At 44.6% G+C, this 16260-nt stretch overlaps 1 protein-coding gene across 1 annotated transcript; it reads left to right on the top strand.

The window, feature by feature from the left end:
• The first annotated feature begins 6799 nt into the window (after positions 1–6799).
• Positions 6800–15581, top strand: LOC130140122 (aspartyl protease family protein At5g10770-like). The gene is made up of 5 exons (XM_056318668.1): positions 6800–7154; positions 8080–8496; positions 8793–9058; positions 13474–13693; positions 15208–15581. The coding sequence occupies exons 1-5, from the start codon at positions 6980–6982 to the stop codon at positions 15579–15581; spliced, it is 1452 nt and encodes a 483-aa protein (XP_056174643.1). The 5' UTR covers positions 6800–6979.
• Positions 15582–16260: the final 679 nt, after the last annotated feature.

Below are 16260 nucleotides of genomic sequence, written 5' to 3'. Positions count from 1 at the left end.
TGGCTGATTTGGTATTGGATTAATTAGGGCCATAATCGGTTAATCGGGGTTTTAGTGCGAATCGCCAAGAGAATTGTGATCGGCCCATGAGGAGGCTGAGTTAAGTATGGCTTGATTGTGATTGTGTAATACCCTATGATGTGCTTGACATGGCCAATTCCTGAGATGTTGGGTAGACTATCGGCATGAGTAGTTTTGGTGTTTTAATTGCGTGAAATTGGGTGTCAAATTACATGTTGTGATTGATTTGGACTAATTAGTCTATTGGGCATATTGAAATGTGAATTGAGCATATTGTGGCGTTATTTGAATAAATAGTCAAATCATATTGAGTGCCCAGTGTGAATTTCATGAATGCCGAGTATGGATATTGTGGCCATGAGCGTACATACTGAGTCTGGGCATAACATGTACATTATGCATGTGTGCACGAATGGCATGAGCTTATGATCGCTTAAATCGCCCTGATGCGTTTTACGCGGGGTTCAGATAATAATTGGTGATTGTGTACGTGTGAGCACATAAAACCCTGATGCGTTTTACGCGGGGTGTTGAACCCGTCTTGATGCATTTTACGCGGGACGATGCCCGAACTTCCGGAAGATGACAAACCTGATGTGTTTTACGCGGGTTGTGTCATGAGCATGATGCGTTTTACACGGGCCGGAAATCGATCTCAAAGTGATAGACCTGATGCGTTTTACGCAGGCCAGAAATCGATCTCAAAGTGATAGACCTGATGCGTTTTACGCGGGTCGGTGAATTTGGTAAATTGCAAGTGTGCAAGAGTGCAATTGTGCGAAAGTGCATTGATGAGACATGAGCACGAGTATGAGCACGAGCATATGCATGACATGCGTTGTGACCAAGTGATGTGTGCATGTGCCACGATTGGGTTCTGTGTTATTATTGTGATTTATAAAGTGCCTAACCTACAGGGCCAAGTAAGTATTGGGTTTGGGCCTGAGGGCCTAAGCCTTTTTATATTTTAGAATGTGTGTTGTTTGGTGCTCGTCAGGAGGTCCATGTGAGACTAGTTTAGGTTTAGGGGGCCTACTTGCTGAGATTTATTCTCACTGTTGTATAAACCCAACTTTTCAGACCCCCGGTCCTGACGATGCTAGATGTTCCTGTGCGTCTTGGGATTCCGCACCAGCTAGGGCGGACGTGAACCGAGTACCCCTTAGAGAGTGGGGATTTATATGTTAGGTATCGTTTGGTAGTATTAGTCGATGTGGGAGAAAGGTACTATCAGCACCATGAGTATGTAGCCTGGTGTCTTAGGGACCGCTTCGGAGAGCATGGACCCCTCCGGACTTTTGATGCCCCGATTAGCGGGCAGGGCGAACTGGATCCCCAATGCCCCGATGGAAAGCTAGCGAGTTCCGCAGCTGAGACCGAGGGGAGTTCGAACTCTGGCAACGAGCCTGTTGTCTTGGAAATGGATGACCGGAGCCGATGGAGGCGGATGATGAACCAGAGCCCATGGAGCAGGACATAGAGCAGGAGGACGGAGTCGAGTTGATGGATTCTGAGGAGGAACCAGCTGAGGCCGAGTCCGAGCCGGATTCCCTAGACTCTGAGGTTGAGCTGTCTGGTAGCTCTTCCGAGTCATCGAGATCTGACCCGGACTGGGTCCCTTAGGTTAGCCTTAGTTGTAGATAGGTCGGGCCAGTACCTTTTTAACCGGAGCCCCCTAGTTTTAGTACCCCTGACCGCCCGGGCCACTTACCCCTTTTTGTCAGTAGTGGCCATTGACCCGCTTTTGATTTTTGGGCTCATGCTGTATAAGGATAGTGTATATGTTCTCCCTGTTAATGCAAGTGTATATTTGTTCATGTTGGTTGTGGTGTGGCTATCCCTGGTTATGAGGTTTTAAATTGTTCGGGTATCATATTGCTTCCGCGTGTGCTTTAATCTCTATGTTGGGCGTTGGGTCGGCAACGCGTCGTGGGACGTCGCACTTGAATCGACCGCGGCAGGGATGTGGCGCGCCGTAGGGTGCGGGGTATGACATTATAGGGGTAGGATTCTCTGACCTTGGTATAATTCTAACAGGAGTTTGAGAATTTGATCCCCTATTACCATTATATCCAACATGAGGAGGTCCCGATATTGGTGGAAACGATGTTGTCCCAAAAGGATTTGCATAAAAGGGTGGAACTTGAGAAGATGAACCAGGACGCGATATTACCTCATTTATAGCATTGATCACCATGGGCTTTATCACATCTGTCACATGTCGCACTATATGGTTGGTAAGGTCCTCAAACATCCTTTTCATTGTGGCTACCAAGGTGTTATCTGGTGCCAACGAGCGGGCTTGTTCTTCAGTTAATTGCCGAGGAATGTCGGGATTCTCCTCTACTTGATTAGCCGCAGAGTGTTCAGAACGTGCTTCCTCAACTGGATTGTTGACGTTACCGACCGGTATTCCTTCAAATTGCCTAGTTCTCACCATTTCTCCAAATCTTTCCATGCGAGTCCCACCGGGCGTGCCAAAAAGATTTTCGCCCGTTTTGAGATGAGGAATATCTTTCATCGAAACTTTGATTTTCGATTTTTATTAAGATAAGTTCTGTGGCTTGATTTCTAGGAGAGTCGTGGCAAAGAAGGAAACAAAGTGGGCACAAGGTTATATGGAACGAATATAATTCGAATGGATTGAAAATGGATCTGAGATTAACAGAGTTCCAAGCTAAGTTACAATACTCCTATGAAAGCTGTAAAGAACTTGAAAGCTAACTAAAGTTGCAGGAAGCTATAAATGCAGGAAGTAAAGGTACAGAAGAAACTAAAGTGCAGATAAGCTTGAGTGTTTTTGCATTGTTGTTGATGATTTCTTCCTCTCCCTTTCTTCTGAGTATTTGTATCTCCTCATATCCTGTAACTGCTCGTCGGTTACTTCTATGTTTCAAATTTTGAATTTTGGCGCTTCCAATAACTACCTTTTTCTAACCACGTTTTTCCAGTTTTATTGTCCGCCAAAACTTGATCTCAACCGCTGGGACGACTTCAAATTTGGACAAGTAACTCCCCACAATATGCTCGTGCTCACTATTTTCGCTTTTTGCTCTAAACTTCCTGCTATCTTGATTTACGTGGCTGGGCTATGATTCATCTTTTCCGATTTTCTATAATTTCGGTATATTCCCGAAGTGTAAACTTCCCGAATTTAGGGAAAGAGTCAACGTCCCGAGGCATAAATGTTCCAACGTTCTTTATATTCCCGAACTATGACTTTCCATGTTTCAGTAAACATACCGATATTCATCAACTACCGAATTCGGGATATGATGCCATTCACGCTTGCTTCCTAGCATGTTTCCGAATTTTATCCAAACATATTTCGGAAGATGGCTGATTTCCATTATACACTAGGTTCGGCATTGAAGCCGACTCAGCGTCTATGCCGATTCTTATTTTGGTGTCAACAAGAGCATCTACATATCCTTTTGCAAAACCAACAGTTATTTCGCCCTTTATTTGTAAGGAAAATAATATTGGATGATCATGCGTTCTCGAACGAATCAAGCATTTTTTCTGGTTTCTGTAAGCATACTAGCAAATGGGCAAAAGTACACCACAAGTGCCATAACTTGTGTACGGCGATCACTTTGGTGCCATAACTTTTTTTCGGATCACTTTGGTGTCAAGTCGGAGGAAAAGAAATCATTTTAGTGCTAATTTGGCCGGAAATCCGACGTGGCATTTTTTATTAATTTTTTACGCTGATGTGGCTCGCCGGAGGCTGAGTCAGCGTGTACAGTCAGTTTTTTTTATTTTAAATAATTTTTTCCAGCGTGAACAGTCAGCATTTTTAAATTTAAATATTTTTTTCCTTTTTTTTTCTTCTTTCCTTTTTCTTTTCTTTTCTTTTTTTTTTCTTTTCTCCCCTCGTCGGCCTGTTGCCGTTGGCCGGCCGGACACCGGCGAAGCCCAGGAAGGGCTGGGCGAGGGCGGCCTCGCCAGATCTGGGCGAGGCAACCCTCGCCGGCGACAGGCGAGGCCGGCCCTCGCCGACCCGGGCGAGGTGGCCCGGGCGTGGGCGACCCTCGCCCGACGTCGGCGAGGGCTTCCTCGCCCAACGCCGGCGAAGGTCGCCTCGCAGATCCGGCGAGGGCGACCCTCGCCGGCGTAGGGCGAGGGTCGTCCTCGCTGAGTCCGGCATGGGCGACCCTCGCCCAACGCCAACGACGGCGACCTCCGCCGCCCGGGCGAGGGCTTCCTCGCCGGATGCTGGGAGGCGACCCTCGCCGGCGTCGGGCGAGGAAGCCTCGCCTGGGCGGGCGAGGGTCGCCCTCGCCGGCATCGGGCGAGTGCTTCCTCGCCGGATGCGGGAGGGCGACCCTCGCCGGCGTCGGGCGAGGGAAGCCCTCGCCCGGGCGGGCGAGGTCGCCCTTGCCGGCATCGGGCGAGGGCTTCCTCGCCGGATCGCGGGGCGACCACGCCGGCGTGCCCGGCGAGGAAGCCCTCGCTTGGGCGGGCGAGGTCGCCCTTGCCGGCATCGGGCGAGGGCTTCCCTCGCCGGATCTGGCGAGGGCGACCCTCGCCGGCGTCTGGCGAGGGAAGCCCTCGCTTGGGCGGGCGAGGGTCGCCCTCGCCGGCGTCGGGCGAGGGTCGCCCACGCCTGACTCAGGCGAGGGCGACCCTCACCCACCTAGGTGAGAGCTTCCCTCGCCAGATCCGACGAGGGTAGCTCTCGCCTGGGCCGGCGAGGGGCGGCTTCGCCTGGCCGGCGAGGGCCGGCCTCGCCTGTTGCCGGCGAGGGTCGCTTGGCCCAGATCTGGCGAGGCCACCCCTTGACGGCCATTGGCAAGGCCGCCCTCGCCCAGCCCTTCCCGGGCTTCGCCGGTAGCCGGCCGGCCACCGGCAACCGGCCGGCGAGGGGAGAAAAGAAAAAAAAGAAAAGAAAAAAAAAGGAAAGAAGAAAAAAAAGGAAAAAAATATTTAAAAATAAAAATGCTGACTGTACACGTTGGAAAAAATTATTTAAAATAAAAAATGCTGACTATACACGCTGACTCAGCCTTCGGCGAGCCATGTTAGCGTCAAAAATTAATAAAAAATGCCACGTCGGATTTCCAGCCAAATTGGCAATAAAGTTATATCTTTTCCTCCGACTTGGCACCAAAGTGATCTGAAAAAAAGTTATGGCACCAAAGTGATCGCTGTACACAAGTTATGGCACTTGTGGTGTACTTTTGCCCTAGCAAAAGTAACTCTTGTACTATAACTATAGATCAACCCACGTCTCCCAATCAAAAGCTTAAGTTAATAAGGTATGTGTAAACTATGATACATTAACTCTTCCAAATCACATCAATTTTCAATTGCAGGTTTCTTGTACAAGGTAGTCGATTTAATCTATGAATGTCATGTGTAAGTTTGAATTTGAAGAAGTACGTAGGTTTTTCTTCCAAAAACTACCCTTTAGAAAACAGACAACCTTCATCCATGATCATGACCACCCTCCCTGAATCGGAAGCGGCGCACCTCTACACTTTCCGATATGGGAATGTCAGAGATAGTGAAAAGGGCAAAAACCACCAAAAGCCCTAAACTATGCTTACTGTGACACATTTACCCTAAACTTTTTTCTGCGATACCAAAATTTCTAAACTTCTGCTTGTGAGATATATTTACCCTCTGTTAATGTCCACCAATTAGCACTATTAAAAATATGGCTAAATGGGCATCGGACAGCAAACGGTGTTGTATTGTGCCCACATGACTTAAGTGAAATAAAAATGATTTTGTTTTGATTGAAAAATCATCTGACGAAATCTTGACGGAGGTAAATGTGTCACATAGGTACAAGTTTGGGGTTTTTCATGTCATAAGAAAAAATTTAGGGTACAAGTGAGCGTAATTTGGGGTTTTTGATGTCACAAAAAAATTTCAATGTAAATATGTTGACTATAGTCTTGGGTTTTTTGTGGCCTTTTCTCTTGTGAAAATTGTTTTTTTCTTTTTGCAATTTTGATAAAGTGAATGTCTATTACTTTTGCTGCTGTTTGCCTTATAACTTTATCTTGTTATTACAAGGAAGTCCACCCTCGAAATGTAAATTCCAGACCCATAAATAATCCCATAAATCTCACGTCCTGGATAAGAGACAAGTCAAAAACTCGAGCAGGTTGTGCGCACATATTTTTATAGGGTTAATACCATGAAAAACCCCAAACTGCTATACCTGTGACAAATTTATCCAGAACTAATTTTCTGACCACGAAAAATCCTAAACTGGTATACTTATGATAAATTTACTCTAAAGTAATTTTTTGACCACAAAAAATTTCAAACCGGTACATTTGTGACAAATTTACCCTATGTTAGTTTCCGTTAAATTAGATTAATACTACGAAAAATCACAAACTAATACACCTGTGACAAACGAAGGGGTATAACCCCAGACTGGTACACCTGCCAACTGCCACCCGTCATCCAACTCATCAATTTGACGGTAAAATTTTACGAAAACTAACGGAGGGTAAATTTGTCACAAGTGTACCACTTTGGAATTTTTCGTGGTATTAACCCATTTTTGTACATATTCAATTACTACAGTTTACCTTGTTGTTGAGTTAGAGTAGTACTTGGTCACTTTATCGGCAGAGAATTATGAGCACTCAATTTAATCTTTTTTTCCCGAATATAAGATGGCCCAACATAAAGATTATATCTAGGGTTAGAAACTGCCTCTGAATTCTCCAAACCTTTTATATGTGCGACTGACCGGGTTCCTGGTTTTATTGCTAATTACGTACCAGAGTAGAAAGGTCAACGTAAACCCCCAATTAGTTAGAAGAAGAGAATGAGAATGTGTCTATGAATTGCTATTTTAGTACGGGTGTCACGTAGAGGAAGGGTATACTTTACAGGATAGTTGGGTATCGAAAAGGTTATAAAAGGATGTGCAAGTAAAGCCTTTTTGTGAGCTGTGATAAAGAGCCCAAGTTGTGGGAGAAAATAGAAGATGAGAAAGATGGCTTCTTCTCTTTTGTCCGAGTTGATGAGGATTTTGCTGTGTGCTTTTGTGTTGAGTGTTCATGGCTCTTTTGAAAAGCAGGTTCATGTCCATGGAGCTCAGATTACGGTCCCTCTCAGCTCTCTTTCTCCTTCTGTCAATTGCACAGCTTCAACTACCAATGGTCTCTCTCTCTCTCTGTCTCTCTCTCTCTCTCTCTCTCTCTCTCTCTCTCAGAGTATGTATCTTTGTGCTTATGTGTGTGTAAACGTGGTATTCCGTGGGACTGCTCAACAAAATTCAAAATGATAAGCGATTGATTTTTGGGTTGTGATCTGTTGAATCTATCAGTTTTTACTCAAAGTATACTGCCGACAAGTTCGTCCAAACTAATTCTTGTTAGTTGTAACAACGTGTTTGTAGGGGAATGAGTCCATTTCTTTTTGCTAATAACATTGATTATAATATGCTACACACCCTCACAGCAGATACTTGAATATTAAACAGCCTTGAATTGAGCTGAAAGTCTTTCAAAAGTGAGCGAGACGGAGATGTCAATGAGAAACTTAGGAGAAGACCCTAGGAGAAGACCCTAGGAGATTTGAGCTAGGATAAATGCAGACCTGCATGCTCAGTGAGTAGGAGTTGTACCTAAGATAAGTTAAAAGTGTACTTGTTTATCTCCCCTACTTAACCAATTCGGGTCGAGTCTCTAAGTGGACTCAACTTTAGGTTAAGTTGGGATTGATCATATGTACAAAGCCGATGGATTGTTCTTTCTTGCTTATAGCAAAGCATAATCTAAAAGGAAGGATAACGATACTGAATCATAAGGTTGGTGGATGAAGAAACCCCAAAATATAGCATGATCATTCATGAAACAACAGATAGTTTATTTAATAAGGAGTGTTACACTCCAACCATATTGCAATTAATTAATTAGCTACTCATAAACATAAAATTTGATTGCTTAGATACCATGAGAGCTTTGATGAGTATTTTCAATAGTATGCTGCCAATGAATTCTCATTCCTTGCATCTGACATAGTTCTGCGCTGTAATATAATCTCTTGTTAATGCGTTTGTGACTTCCATTATTTCTTTTTCAGGGAACTCAAGCCTTAAACTAGTTCACAAGTATGGAGCATGCTCTCAGCTGTTCGATGGTCGCCCCATCAACCACACGCAGGTTCTTCTCGAAGACATGGCAAGGGTGAAATGGATCCAATCCAAGGTCTCCAACAGCGTCAGTGGCACCAGTGATTCGAAGGAGTCCACCGTCAACCTCCCAGCGAGTTACGGCCCCAGCGGCTACAGCTATGTTGTGACTATAGGCCTTGGCACGCCGACGAAGGACCTGACCCTCCTGTTCGATACGGGAAGTGCGCTTACTTGGACCCAATGTGAGCCTTGCATCGTGTCTTGCTATAGCCAGGCCCAGCCAATCTTCGACCCCTCTCAATCATCGTCCTATGCCAGCATATCTTGCAACGCGTCATCTTGCACTCAGCTTTCTTCTACCACAGGTAACAATTGACGGGTGGTGGTCTCATGCCCAATTAGGTTTTTAATTGGTGGTTTACAAAATTAGACATCATCAACATGTAATACTTAACAATAATGATCAGCAATGTCAATGTTTGTAACTCGCCAATTGAAAGCCCTCCTCCATTCTCATAGATGGCAGAAAACATGCCCGATCAACCATGTTGGCGAGATTTTTATTTAACAGAACAAAAACAAAGAAAAAGACTGCTAGTTGTGAGGGGTTTCTAAAAACACGTTTAAAATCACTTTATAAATCAGCTTTAATGATCAGCAGGTGGTCAACCTAACTGTAGCGGATCCACATGCTTCTACGGGGCGACATACGGTGACAAGTCCTTCTCGGATGGGTTATTTGCTACGGAAACGCTGACCCTAACCCCGACAGATGTTATTACCAACTTCAAATTCGGTTGTGGTGAGAACAACCAAGGGACATTCAATAGGTTTGCTGGACTCCTCGGGCTTGCCCGAGACCCAATATCGATCGTAGAACAAAGTGCGACCCAGTATGGCCAATACTTCGGCAAAAGTACACCACAAGTGCCATAACTTGTGTACGGCGATCACTTTGGTGTCATAACTTTTTTTCGGATCACTTTGGTGCCAAGTCGGAGGAAAAGAGATCACTTTAGTATCAATTTGGCCGGAAATCCGACGTGACATTTTTTATTAATTTTTGACGCTGACATGGCTCGCCGGAGGCTGAGTCAGCGTGTACAGTCAGCATTTTTTATTTTAAATAATTTTTTCCAACGTGTACAGTCAGCATTTTTAATTTTAAATATTTTTTTCCTTTTTTTTCTTCTTTCCTTTTTCTTTTCTTTTCTTTTCTTTTTTTTCTTTTCTCCCCTCGCCGGCCGGCCACCAGCGAAGCACGGGAAGGGATGGGCGAGGGCGGCCTTGCCCATGGCCGGCGAGGGGTGGCCTCGCCAGATCTGGACGAGGAGACCCTCGCCGGCCCAATCGAGGCCGCCCCTCGCCGGCCCAGGCGAGGGCTGCCCTCGCCGGATCTGGCGAGGGAAGCTCTCGCCTGGGCGGGCGAGGGTCGCCCTCGCTTGAGTCGGGCGTGGGCGACCCTCGCCCGACGCCAGTGAGGGCGACCCTCGCCCGCCCAGGCAAGGGCTTCCCTCGCCCGACGCCGGTGCCGGCGAGGGTCGCCCTCGCTAGATCCGGCAAGGGAAGCCCTCGCCTAGGCGGCCGTGGGTCGCCCTCACCGGATCTGGCGAGGGTGACCCTCGCCCACCCAGGCGAGCGCTTCCCTCGCCCTACGCCGGCGAGGGTCGCCCTCGCCGGATCCGGCGAGGGCGACCCTCGCCGACGTCGGGTGACCCTCGCCGGCGTTGGGCGAGGAAGCCCTCGCCGGCGTCGGGCGAGGGTCGCCCACGCCCGGGCCACCCTCGCTCGGGCCGGCGAGGGCCGGCCTCGCCTGTCGCCGGTGAGGGCCGCCTCGCCCAAATCTATCGAGGCCGCCCCTCGCCGGCCATTGGCAAGGCCGCCCTTGCCCAGCCCTTCCCGGGCTTCGCCGGTGGCCTGGCCACCAGCAACCGGCCGGCGAGGGGGGAAAAGAAAAGAAAAGAAAAAGGAAAGAAGAAAAAAAAAGGAAACAAAATATTTAAAATTAAAAATGCTGACTGTTCACGCTGGAAAAAATTATTTAAAATAAAAAATGCTGACTGTACACGCTGACTCAGCCTCCGGCGAGCCACGTCAGCGTAAAAAATTAATAAAAAATGCCACGTCGGATTTCCGGCCAAATTGGCACTAAAGTGATCTCTTTTCCTCCGACTTGGCACCAAAGTGATCCGAAAAAAAGTTATGGCACCAAAGTGATCGCCATACACAAGTTATGGCACTTGTGGTATACTTTTGCTCCAATACTTCTCATACTGCCTCCCTTTTTCGACTAGTGTTGACACCTAAATTTTGGAGACCCAATTAGTCATTCATTGCATAAAAATTAGGGATCGATCCCGGTCCTTAGGAAAAAATTAATTAGTTAAATGGCATATAGATATTAGGAGCATTTCATTGATAGTTAATTAGGGCCATATAGTTTGCACATTTATCGAACATACGGCAGCGAATGGTTATGAGCTTAATTCAATCAAACCCATGACCAAAAGTCACATATTTTGCATGTGTGATCTTCGGTCGCAAGAGATCTTCTGTATATATATTTTTTCTGCCACATGGAGGACCAAGAAGGAAGGGAGATTCATTATATTTGGCTGTATTGTCAGAAGATAGGAGGGAGTAATATCCTATCCGCACATATCTTTAATCCATGGACAGTAATTGGCAATATATCTTTTGGAAATTCCATTAAAAAATCTTGGGCGTCACGACAAGGCAAGGGGGAACATTCTTCACCGAGGCGAGGGCAATATATAAAGGAAAGAGGAAGTGTATCAGCAGATTTTGTTTCTTGGTATCTTTGTGCAAAGGAAAAAAAATATATGAAGGATACAAGAAGAGGAAAACGGAATCGGTCAACGTGGGGGATATATATTTGGAATTACGTTCTGGCGTCATGGGCACAAGCAAAAAGGGAAGAAGCCAAACGTAATATGTTTTAAATATTCTCGAGTGGGTCTCTTTCTAAAAAGGCCTAGACATTCTCACTTATAAAAGGATCACGTACAGACAACAACAGGGGGTCGAGAGAGGTATGGAAGGAGGGGCTTAGTAAAAAAAAGGGGGTGAGCAGAGAGAGGGAATTGGAGAGAAAAAAAAATACGCTTCACAGTACGTCAAAAAAAAAGGTGAGAAAAGTTAGGAGTGAGGACTTGGTCAAAAAAGAAAGGAGAGAATAGACGTGAGAAAAAGAAAGAGGGTTTTCGATTTCCACTAGCCAAGAACCTTGCATCGGCGTCTGTTGATCCATCCGCCGCTCGGTCCATTGCCATCGTCGCCAGGAAACAAGTTCGAGTTACTGCCGGGGTCCTTCGCTTCTGCCATTCACGTTTTTTTTAAGGCTGGGGATCAAGCATTGTCACCTCACCCGTGGATCAAGCAATCCTTGGTGTTTCAATTTGACAACTTTGTCAAATTAGGTAATGAATGTTCTTAACTTGTGATATTTGTCGTGAATGATTTTTAGGTAATGATTACTATTTGGATTACGAGAGAAACTTGCATAAAAATTCCTGGTTCTCCTTCTTGTTCTTGTTCAATCCGAAAATTCGCATTACATTGGTGATCACGTTAAAATTGCAATTTGACTTGCAAGATGTTAATTGGATCATTGTAATTTCGAATCCGTTGATGGTGTGGACTTGTGGATGACTATTGTTTGAATCTTTATTCAAAATTAGTGGATGGACGTTTCCCCTGTGGATGAGTTGATCTTATTTGAATTTTTGGTGATTGCAAGAGCTTCATCCAAATTTGCTAATGAGTATAGTGCACACGAAGATATCTCTAAAGGATTAAGCATTGTCTAAAAAAAACCTTTTTTTTTCAAAAAAAAAACTGCAATTTAATTGAATATTCTTTGGAAATCTTGGATGTGTATTACTTGTCAAATTTGGATAGAATTTGAAAATTTCATAATCTTTTTGAATATATCCAAGATATTCAAGATAGCAAAATCTTTTTAAGATGTGATCGGTTAGGAAAATCTCCTAATCCGCAACCGCACACATGGGAATAAGTCTATCTATCATGCTTTAGATAAAGTTATTTCCATAGCGGGTATTTCGAATTTTTAGGGTCGATCTGTCAGGCTTCTGGTCAAAACTTAGTTCGAAAGATTTAGCGGTTATAATTTTTTTACTAAAAGATTTGCGACTTGAATTTAAATTCGAAAATACAAAAAAAAATCATAAAAAACAAAATCCAAAAAAAATTTGCACCTTTGAACTCTAAGTCAAAATTCATCAAAATTGCCAAATTGAGCATTTTTCTTTAAATTGGTACCGAAAGGACGTTAGGGTAATCTAGCATAATCAAGTCCCCGGATTTATAATCTTTGGTTCGTAGAAATAAAATAGTACTCCCGCTATTTTATTTAGGTTCCTAATCAACCTACCTTAAATGATTAGTGGCGGCTCCCATTGAAAATGTTTGCATGCTCATAATTGGACCTAAGTTGCGAATTGATAGAGTTTGGGAGAACTCGAGCTAGGTTAGTTAATTTAATTGATCTAGTAATCCATTAGCCTAAAATTGGAAAACCTGATTTTTAGGTCGCGACAGCTTGGCGACTCCGCTGGGGACAACTTGAATTTTTTGAAAATTTAAGGAGGACTTAGGCCAGAAAATTTTCATTGAAAAATCACTCGATTTGGCAAAATTTGATTGAATTCTTATTCTTAGGTATTAAATGGTTTTGCCGAATGGGAGTTATAACGGAAGTAGTGATTGGCTAACCCTTTGTTTTGCAGGCTTGGTGGATTGGAATTGTGATTTAATTTTTGTACTATTGAAGTGGTGTTTGCATGTAATTGTTATGCATGATTTACCGTATTTGCACTACACCACACACAACCTGTGACCGGACCTGGGTCACACCCATAGTTTTAAGATGGTAGTTAGATGGTTCTTTAACCTTGGCGGTAAGGCTTCGCTAAAGGTTATCCCATCTGGATCCCGAAAATTTTTCAAAAAAATGGCTCAAGGGCCGTCCTCATGCACGTGAGGCTACGACGCATGGGGGTTGCCCTTGTTGACCGAACCAAGCCGAAGTGATTGGACCCGACTAGTCATGACAATTGTATGCAAGGCTGCGACTAGTCATGGTGATTGTGCGCAAGGCTGCGACATGTCGTTCCGTTCATCATTTCACTTTGCAAAAGCCTTTAGGGTAGACTGATTAAGATTTAAACTCACGATTCATGTGCATGTCTCTGTGATTGACACTTTCTCCCCAAAGGCGGTAATTTCTTGAGCTTTATCTTTGGTTTTCTTCATCTTATTTTGGGTCGGTCCTTGATCTAGGTTGAGTCATTTGGCAGGTGGTCTGTCTACGAATGGGTCGCCTCGATATCCATTTCGTGTCTTCTCCGAAGCTAGAGCTTAAGAAGTTATGGGGCCAGTTGAAGCTAGATGGTCAGCAGTACATTCTCAAACGCATTGGATTCATGCTGCCAACCCTAGACATAAATGTTCAGAGCGAGGTCATGCAGGCACTTGCTCATTTTTGGTGCCCTGAGACGACCATATTTGTGTTGGGAGGTAAGTTTGAGCTCACACCGACTCTGGAAGAATATAGTATTGCCATTGGGAAAACGATTGAGTTGGATATAGTTGAACCACCCATTCGGGTAGATCCTGTGGTAGCGCTTACTGAATTTTTGAGTTTGACTAAAAAGGAAATTGAAAAAGTGCTAAAGGGTAATTGTCAAACATGCCCAATATCTTTTCTTATTGAATGTTTCGAAAATAGCTCCGTCCGCATGAGATATAGGATTTTTATCTTAGCTTTTTTTGGACTCATCATTTTTCCATTCCGTCAAAATGCTATTGATCCCGTGATAGCTTGGACGGTAAAATAAATATGTGGTGGAGTTAGTTTCATAAACACAATTCTGGCACAGACTTTCATATCTCTGACACGATTCAAGAAAGAAAAAGATAGAACTTTTCGAGCCCCGATTGAGCTTTTACAAATCTGGCTTTTCTCACACCTTTCTCAATTTGGGGAAAATATGACTGCATTTGAAATGGGCATGACTGATAACCCTATTTTAAGGTTCAAACAAATACAAGATCAAACTAAGAGTTTGCACTATACACAATGGGTCCATCTGTTCAAGGATCCAAACTCTAAGATTTTCCTTTGGCAAGTTGTGTGGTTTCGAGAGGTTGAGGCTCGACTATGCCATGGCGATCAGAAACCCGTACCTTTGATGGGCATTTATGGGGCAACCAGCTATCAGCCTCTTCGAGTTACACGACAATTCCGAATTTTGCAGGATGTCCCACCCCCACTCGGGCCCAATGAATTTCAAGTCCAATTCGAGAAGGGCGAGTGCTACAGAGCCGAGCTTAGGCGACATTCTGAGGCTTGGCAGAAATGTTCCACTCAGAAGCTGATTTGGCCCGCAGATGAGCCCACCGGAAGGATGAAGAGTCACTTTGCCATGGCCCGGTATATTCAGTATCATACCATCCCTGCTAAGATACTCCCAAAGATCCCGGTTGTGACAGCGCGGCATACCCGTCAGATCCAAATCAAAATCAGCGAAGAAAAGGCGATGAAGGCCCAGGAAAAGGCAGATGTTTTGGCCGAAGAGAATGCACGATTACGGCATGCCTTGAAGGCCCATTCGTCTATAGATCACGTGTCCTCTAAAAAAAGGAAGACTATTTGATTTCATGTTTGGTTTAGGGAGTTTTTCTTTTTTTTTTAGGGAGGAAATGTTAGTTTACATTTGCACTTCATACTATTGACATTTTATGGTTGTTTCTAGGCGATCTTTCTAAGAATTCCTTTGAGACATTTTCTATTTTGGGCAATTCAATGAGAAATATTAAGCTATAATTTGTAAATTTTGGAATTAGTCTAGATTTATTTTATTTTATTTTATTTTATTAATAAAGCAATCTGGAATTTCGAAATTTACTGGACGAATAAGTCTTTTGAAAAAAATTTCGTCTTGGGGGTCTAAAGGATGTCATGGACCGACTCGCTATTCTTACTTGTTGTATTTATTCAATCGTTACTTTTTGTAGGTAATTTGCCACAGATCCCCCTCATCCTTATAATACTCGATCAGTGACTAAAAGAAGGATGGCCAATCAAGCCGAGATTGCAGCCATGATAGACGAAAAGCTAAAAGAACAAGTGAATACAATGAATGAGCAGATCGCGGCTACCACGTCCAAATTAATGAGTGATCTCATGACCAAACAGCAACAGATCAATGCTGCCTCTCAATCGGAGATTCCACCTCCAACCTGTCAAGGCCTCCGCCTTGACAAAACTCCCGCAGTAAACACTGATCCAACCTTTCAACTGGATGATGTCATTTTGACTGACACTAGTGTATCTCCGGCAGCCCATGTTCTTCATCCACCCCCCAATGACGAGAATGCCAAGTTGCTGGCTAAGCTCGACTAGAGGTTACGTGAAGTAGAGGGAACTCAAAGTGCTACGCCTGTTAATTTGTCTATTTTTGCCCGGATCCAAGTGCCTGATAAATTCAAGATGCCAGCTTTCGAGAAGTATGACGGCACCTCAAACCCAATTCAGCACATCGAGATGTACCAGGGGCTCATGAACAAATATGTTTCTAACGGGCCTCTAATGATCCAAACCTTTCAAGCAAGCTTGAAGGATGCTGCAATGAGGTGGTATACCAACCACCAGATCAACCGGAAGGACTCGTGGGAAGAGGTGGCAAACCTTTTCGTCAAGCACTTTAAGTTCAATCTCGATGTCACCATTACAAGGGAAGACCTGGAGAGAGCTGAGCAGAAAAAGGGCGAGACTCTAAAGGAGTATGCCACTCGCTGGAGGAATATGGCGGGACAGATCATGCCTGAACCCTCAGAGCGTGACTTAATGAAATTGTTCGTGTCCACTCTACCGCAGCCGGTTTGTTCACGAATGTTAGTAACGGCCGTCCAATCTTTTAGCCAACTGATAGCCATGGGTGGGGAGATTGAGTCCGGGCTCAAGAAAGGATGGTACAGTGAGTCGGGTTCATCAGGCAAGAGATTTACTAGTAAGAAGGACAAAGAGCATGTTCCCGAGGTCAACATGACTTATGTACAGAAGACGCTAGCTCAGGCCTCGA

Source organism: Syzygium oleosum, unplaced genomic scaffold (assembly GCF_021117445.2).
Source record: "Syzygium oleosum isolate NSW1041296 unplaced genomic scaffold, Sole_v2.1 Sole_v2.16, whole genome shotgun sequence".
NCBI classification, from domain to species: domain Eukaryota; kingdom Viridiplantae; phylum Streptophyta; class Magnoliopsida; order Myrtales; family Myrtaceae; genus Syzygium; species Syzygium oleosum.
This window is presented reverse-complemented; position numbering and strand designations above follow the sequence as displayed.